The 7,806-nt window shown below is 30.0% G+C and overlaps 1 protein-coding gene across 1 annotated transcript in view; it reads left to right on the plus strand.

The window, feature by feature from the left end:
• The window catches only part of Roc2 (Regulator of cullins 2), a 36,072-nt gene extending 28,921 nt beyond the window's left edge, over nt 1–7,151 (plus strand). Inside the window, exon 2 of the mRNA XM_068770490.1 lies at nt 6,864–7,151. Within this exon, the coding sequence (XP_068626591.1) occupies nt 6,864–7,045 (182 nt within the window). The 3' untranslated portion in view covers nt 7,046–7,151. The remainder of the gene's footprint in view (nt 1–6,863) is intronic.
• The last annotated feature ends 655 nt before the right edge of the window (nt 7,152–7,806 follow it).

The following is a 7,806-nucleotide window of genomic DNA, read 5'->3' on the forward strand; positions in this document are numbered from 1 at the left end:
AAAATGATTTCTAAAATTAAAATTAGCTAGTTTTCTACAAGTATAAGTTAATGCAAATATTATTTAATATTATAAAAGGCGTCAATTTTTTTAAAGGTTTATACAAAGTTATTAGTAACTGCTATGACAAAATCTTTACCATTCTTCACTTAGGTTATATTAAAGATATTTCGGTTGGCAACATAAAGAATCATTTTCATAAAGATTGAGGACCACTGACGAACCTGAATAAGCAGCGAAATACAAACGTAAACCGGTCACACTCTCTCAATGTTTTGTAATGTTAATACGACCCACACATCTCTACACTATTCACGTACATTAACATGCGCCTGTGTGAAAATGTAAACCGAAGCGCCTCCAATACTTGATTTACTTACTCATATTTTTTATAAGTCCTAAACGTTACATTTCCCTCTTTTTATATTTGCTTTCAAAATTTTATGAATTTATGATTTCCATTTAATAACGATAAAACAATGTAAATGTAAACGAATAAGAAAGATTCCCTTTTATCGTCCCGTTTCAACACAAAACTAACATTTAGGTCATCGTGATGTCAGGGGTAGAAAATAATATTACAATTGGTACATTTAAATTTATAATCATCGATCTTTACAACTATGTACGTGCGTACATAGTTGTAAAGATCATCGTGTTATATACACGTGCGTGGTTTTACATATAAAAATAAATGGATCTAAAATATATGTTTTTATACGTGTTTTAATACTTGGCCAGTAAATAAGTTATGTGTCTACTTTTATATTTAAATAGGTCGTACGTATATCTTAAGGTTTTTGGGGCTCATTTTTTGAGTGAATGCTTTGCGTTAGTAATAATCATTTAAAATACTTTATTATACACGTAATAACACTACTTTGCAATTAATCTGTAATTAATTCATTGTGTAATTAAATATATTGGGCATTATCAAATTCTTTCAGTTAATTATCTCAATGTCAAATTTACATATATATGTGTGTATACTAATTAGAAGCAATTAAATACTTTAATAATACTGTGGTGCCTACTCATAAGAACACTGAACATGTTTAAAATGAAATGTAAATTTTATGTTTTCAGGTCAAGGATTTAGGAAAATGTTTATTATCAAAGACACTTTCTACAAACCTTTCATTGATCTCCTAACATAATTATATTTATGTTGAAAAGGAACATTTATTTTCATATGATTATGAAGATGAACTTGATGTATTTTAGCTTTGATAACATCGTATATTAGCTTAAAACACATTCAATGTCAACAATCATGTACGTCATACTGTTATGAACAGATTGTGTTTCTATACGAGTGTATCAGGTGCCTATCAGTGCACTAGCTTCTAAATAAAATTATGATTATAAATTCTCTAACATTTACTTTAAATAAATTGAGCAAAAAATCCAAAGGTAAATATCATACCAAACTTAGGTAAGAGTTTTGAAGAACAATTTACATGGTCTATAGAAATACGTGCTGTAGTGCAGTCTACCATTCGTAGCGATTGTATAAAAAAATTTTTAAGCAATTATGTGCAACGTTGGTCTCGAAAACACACTTATCGTAACACATCCTATCGCTAAAATAAAGAGTAACGTGTATGTACTTTTACAAGCCTACCAGTGTGACGTCGTTCCTGGAACCGAGTTTGAGAATATTTGTTCTGAGAGATATCGTTAAGTTTAGGGTTGTCAGCCGATGATTTAATTGTTTCATACTTCAACGAATTACACATCCTTATTTTTACATACAAAAACGCCGCATTGCGACCGTTATTGTCATGACTCATGTTTTTCGCAGTATTAGTTAAGGTTTTAAAAATCGTAATAATATTCAATATTTCTTTTATGGCATTCGCACTTTTTCTTATCGACAATCTCTTAATTTTTTATTTGCATTATTAGACTGGCCTAACAAAATATTCTATTTTAATCTACTCTTGTTCAGAATATACTTACATTAACATGTAATCAATTGCAAAAACTTTCGGTTATAGATTCAAAAGTTAGAGGCTGAAGTCTAATTTGAAGTCTTCCACGGAATGTCTGTTATGAAGGATGTTAAAAATAGTACAGATACAGTAGTTCTTTGTGGATGTTAGGAGGTAATGTAGCTTGCTGATTATTGGTAAATGTTGGTCCGTTCTCGCTTAGTATTTTCCTTTATTTTCCATATTAGAGAGCGCTATGGTGAGTGGAATTAATCCTTTATATAGATAAGTGATAATTCAAGTGCTGTACAGAATTTTGTATTCTGTAATCGAGGATATGACAACGTCCATATGACTTTTTGTTTACGATTATGTAAGTGGTGACGAAAGAATGTCCTTTAGAATATTTTTCTTTATTTGAGAAATAAAGAAGATATTTCTAGAATCGAACCACGATCTACGATTGCTAGTCTAATCCTTCTATTGCTGGACGACCAACTGAAATAATGTAGTACTTATTATATAGTACATTAAATTACACATTATTGGGTTGCGTGTATTTGTTCTAATGTTCGCATTTTATTAAATAAACTAACTGAAGTTTATTTGTTTATTAAATACAGGATGTTTGTTTGTGGGTGTTAAAGATTTAAAAGGTTGAATTTATAGATAATTTATCAGCAAAAAAACTTTAAAGCTTTCTGGCCTATTTCCAAATACCTCGTCTGAAGTGATCATTATAAAATATGCTACGTTAACTTATTTTTTTATGCTAAAATGCGGCAATCCAATAACTTCTGGTAGTACAAAATCTGCAGGAACATATAGCAAAGAACAATTGATTTTAATATGAAGTAATCCGAATAAACACTTTTGTTTACTTTACTATTATCATGACGTTATTTGTTATTTCTCAAACCATGAATTTTTAGATCGGGTTTACCATATATTATTTGAAAGGAAAGAGCCACACATATATATGTATATATATATACATATATATATATATATACATATATATGTGTGGCTCTTATACAAAATACATATTATATATATATATATATATATATAATATGTATTTTGTATTATCTTATAATAATTAATTGAAACAAAAAAAAAATTTTTTTTGACAAGTTTTAAAAAGATCATTATTTTTTTTTAGATAATACTTGTCACATAAGAACGTGAAGATGTTATTTGGATAATGTCATTGAAAGTTATCGTCAGCTACAAAAAATCATGCCTTATAAATATTTCCCTTTCTTCTTTTTAATTTTATTACTAATTATGAAATGATTATTTCGTGAAATTACTCATAAATCAATAAAACATTATTATTTCTATATGTTAATCTAGTATTATAATGTTAATAGTGGTCAACAGTATAATCTATTTCTTATTATATAATATATAAAAAGTAATTGTAACGATTTTGGCATATTTAAATGTGCATTTGTCGACATGTTATGTTGCTTTTTCAACCTCCTGTACTTCATTGGATTCGCTTTTATATTCGTTTCATTGCTGTTTACTCGTCTCGTCAAGTGTTGACACCGTGCTAGACCGGACTTTACCGTGTTGGCTTACAGACTAGCTACTAGACCGCTTTTTGCCTAATAGTATTTATTTATATAACGTTATGGAAAAACTAATAATAAATTCAATTTATCTTTCAATAAAAGGAATTTTTTTGAAAAAAGAAATTTGTTGCTGTATTAAATTTTCTTGTAAAATGTGGTCAGTGGCAGTCACCTAATTTTTTCTTAACGCATCAACGTCTAAATAATACAACGACATTCTATTCGGCCTATAAATCATTAAATATTCGATTATGTATTAGACCTTGTAAACCAAATAACAGATTTAGTTGTATATTCATAATAATAGCATTACGTCGCTAAAACGATTTTCCTGTCGTTTGATTTTGCTAGTGCAATTAATTATCGTACGAAAATCGTAATTACGTATAAAACTGTACGTTTAGTGATTAAAATTGCTTTTCCCTTTTGATGAAGATATGCGTAATCTTATAACCATAAAAACATTACCAATTTCAATCAAAAAACAACTATAATCAGTATAAAAAATAGCCGATTTGGACTAATTAATGGAAAAATAATTAGAATGACCTTTTTTTAAAAAAAGATGTTACCGTAATTACAATCAAAAATCTGGAACATTAATTTTGTGTTAGGTTATTTAAATTTAACCTCTGTTTTGGTAATACCAAACATTTATAGCCGTGTATTTTTATCCGTGAACATGACGTTGACGTACGTTAATTTGCGCATTTCCTGAATAACCAGGTGTAATGATAGATTTAGCAACGTTATAAATCATCAAGCCTAGTGTATCTATCGCTAATCGATATACCGGTACTTTTATATTTCTCTATCTATTAATATCTCTATCGCACGAAATACGACTAACAAAACGTCACATAGGTAGTGTGGGACAGAGATAGTGCTCTACGAAGCCGAAATAAGCCGATTGTCTCTTTCCAAAGTTCGACGTGCAATGTTTATCGCCGGATACTGTACAAGGTTTTCGAGCTCCTTGGTTGATAAAAATTAAAATAGTTTTTCAAGTCATGAAGTGTCGAGTTATCGAATTGACCTCTGATTAGTAGACACTGAGAGGTCTTTTACTTTTTTGTCTTTTTTATAGTGGGTTTACCCTAGTGAGTAAATATCAGCACTTTCCATCGTACGTAACCAAGCGCGATAAAGGAAAAATTTGTTCTTTTTTTTTGTTATAGTGGAAGGACGATGACCTTTTCCACGGAGTTTTCGCGCTTGTCACCTTGAGATATAATTATGTACATTCCTCATTTATAATAATGAATCATGGTCATATCCGCCGCTTCTAATAAACTAAATGGTCGCTTACAATGGTGTCTTACTAGACTGCTACCGAAATCTCTGTACCGCGTCTTAGGAAAGCGTGGTTAGGTGGGGTAAGCACGGTGGCTCGGCGCAAAGGTACGGCCGATGTTGAACCGCCCTAAACCTCGTCGCTCGTCTGGTCAAGCGTATACAGCATGTACATGTGGTACAACGATTTCGCCGTCACTACATCAGACGACTACAATTAATTTATAACAATGCTGTATTTTTAATACGAACTTATTCAATTTTTCGTGGTGCATTTTTGTCGTTTTAACTGCTATATAACCCTCGTCAATGTCTTCTGAAAATAAATTTAATTAATCGTGGTAACAAAGCTATTTACTTCAGTGTCTTAACATCTACCTAAATCAAATAGTAAACGGGCTTAATAAACAAGTGACAAAGTTATATAAATATTAATAATTCAAAATTTTAGATATGCTCAATAAGTTTCTTAGAAAAGGTTGTTTAGAAAGTGTCGAAAGCGATGTTCTACATTTTATACCTACCGTATATCCAAGCTTATATTTCTTTCTATAGCAGGTGTTAACTTAAAAAAATAGTCAAAATTGAAAAGTGACCTGAAATACAATGTCTGAAAGAGCCAAAAATTTCAATTGTGTTATTATAGCTTTACTGCGAAACCTTTATTTCAGATAAATTATTCCAATTCTTGTTAAAAGAAATGTATATTTGTATTATATGGTATAATTTAAATAAAAATGCAAAGATAGAACAGCTAGAAATTTTGAATCAGAAGGTCGTAAAAGCTAATATAAGCAGAAACCCGTCCTGGATATAGTTTTATAACCAAAAATTTAACATAAAAGATTTAGTGTGTGTAATATGTGTAGGAATAATCTGGAAAGTAACATCTTATATGAGTAGGAGTTAAAAAGTCTTGTTGTCTCATATTTAATAATGAAAGATATGTTCACTAAATTTTAGGAATAACACAAGTGGATTTTTTTTTGCTTGCGTGTTAAAGGCATAAAGAAAGATTGGACGGATACGAAAAAATAATTTAGCAGTTTAGATACCAAGAAACTATAAATGTAAACCTGTTTTTGAGACACCTTTTGGTCCAAGAAGAAGTAAATATTTATCTAGCGGGGCCTTTGAAGCTCAATAATGCACATAATTTTATAAACAAACATTGGTAGTTATTTGTATCAAAAACTAAGTGTTGATAATAAATAAATTTATAAGAATACTTGTTTAATATTTTATATGAAATTATATGTTATATTATATTATATTATATAAAATATGTTATATTATATTATATAATATTATATATAGTCACAACCTACCACAAGTGTAAATTGAATTTCATAACAGAAAATTTGTAGCAACATTGATTGTATGTGTAAAACTTAGTTATATTATGTGATCGCAATTATTAGTAGAAAACTTAAAGCTTATCTAATTTCAGTGACATCTAAAATATTGTGTATTTTTTCCATTGATTAATTTAAGTCCGATTAAAGAGTACTATTAATTTTTCTATATGCGAGCTCCTTCCTTAATGTGAGCTTAGAATTTTCTTTTTTACGCAACGAAAACCACATCAAATAACTAATGCAACGCTCATGTAAAATTAATTAACAAATTTGTATTTGTGCTTCATCAAATCTGCGGTAAAATTTCTTGTAATATTCCATATGATAATATGTACTATGAGCCAATAATAACGTCATTTTTGTACAGAAGTGGAAAATTTACCGGAAAGTATACAATCGTGCGGTTCCTACGTGACATTCACGATTTCCGTTGATTACTTTATCTCCGGTATTGTAACCACTTAGACTATGTTCACTTTACTTACTAGACACGAATGATTCTTCCCTGTATTTATGTATTGCGTTATCTATTTCGCACTTCGTACTTTTAGTACTTCGCAAATAAAAATAATCTATGACAGTTATATTCGTATAACAGTTATTTGGTCGAAGGTCTCTACCGTTTTAGTACATAGGTGTATGGCGACCAATAATTCGGTCATGGCTTAGTAACAGATATTTTTTTCTTTCATTTGCAGATGCATGTCTCAGATGTCAAGGTGAAAGCAAAAAGGATTCTTACGGGAAACAAGATTGCGTCGTAGTGTGGGGCGAGTGTAATCACAGTTTCCATTTTTGCTGCATGTCACTGTGGGTAAAACAGAACAACCGATGCCCTCTCTGCCAACAAGAGTGGTCTATTCAACGAATGGGCAAGTAGGTACTGCCCACAAGAAGATGTAAGTTCCATCAGTGGCTCCAAAATAGATTTCATTTTGAATTGCAACAATATTTCTTTCAAAATAAACTGGAGATCTACTATTTAATCATATTTTTTTCTTTCTTTCCTGTGACTTTTCGCCAAAAAATAATTATATTTGAAAATAAATGTAAAAGTGTAATTTTATTCAAACCCCTCGAACGTCCCCACTACAATAAACATCTGTATAGCCACGTGTCATAGTGTTTGCTGAATATATAATTCACACATTATTAAATCCAAACATCGCTTAATCAGAAATCAATCTTCATAGATTGGCTTTGTTTCAAATTATTTGGATTTTAAATATTTCATGTTCAGTAATTAATACGTCTGTAATTTGATTCTTGATTTTTTTTTTTTAATGTTTTTAAATTATGTTTTAAAATAAAAATAAAAACTCTCCAAAGCCGAGTTGAAATGTTTGAGATTATAGAGGCCTTTGACCTGAACGTATGGCTTCATGGAAGTCTGCTTTTTGTATTACGGTCATGTCCTCCATATACACAGCACTTGGCTGTTTGATATTTTTCCATTCACCTTATACTTATACACTGCTGGTGATCATAAATCACTGAATTCTAAATAGTAATTCATCATGATATGGAAAACGCCGCTTATCTTACTCTGTTTTTGTTTATTAAAAGGTTAAGAAGATTTCAATTACTTACCACATGAGTCAGCCTTATGTCTATTGTTATGATGAAAAATCAATTCTATCA

The sequence above is a fragment of the Battus philenor genome, unplaced genomic scaffold, assembly GCF_028537555.1.
Source record: "Battus philenor isolate CCGP_79_NKW_IND1 unplaced genomic scaffold, ilBatPhil1.0.hap1 SCAF_3, whole genome shotgun sequence".
Taxonomy (NCBI): domain Eukaryota; kingdom Metazoa; phylum Arthropoda; class Insecta; order Lepidoptera; family Papilionidae; genus Battus; species Battus philenor.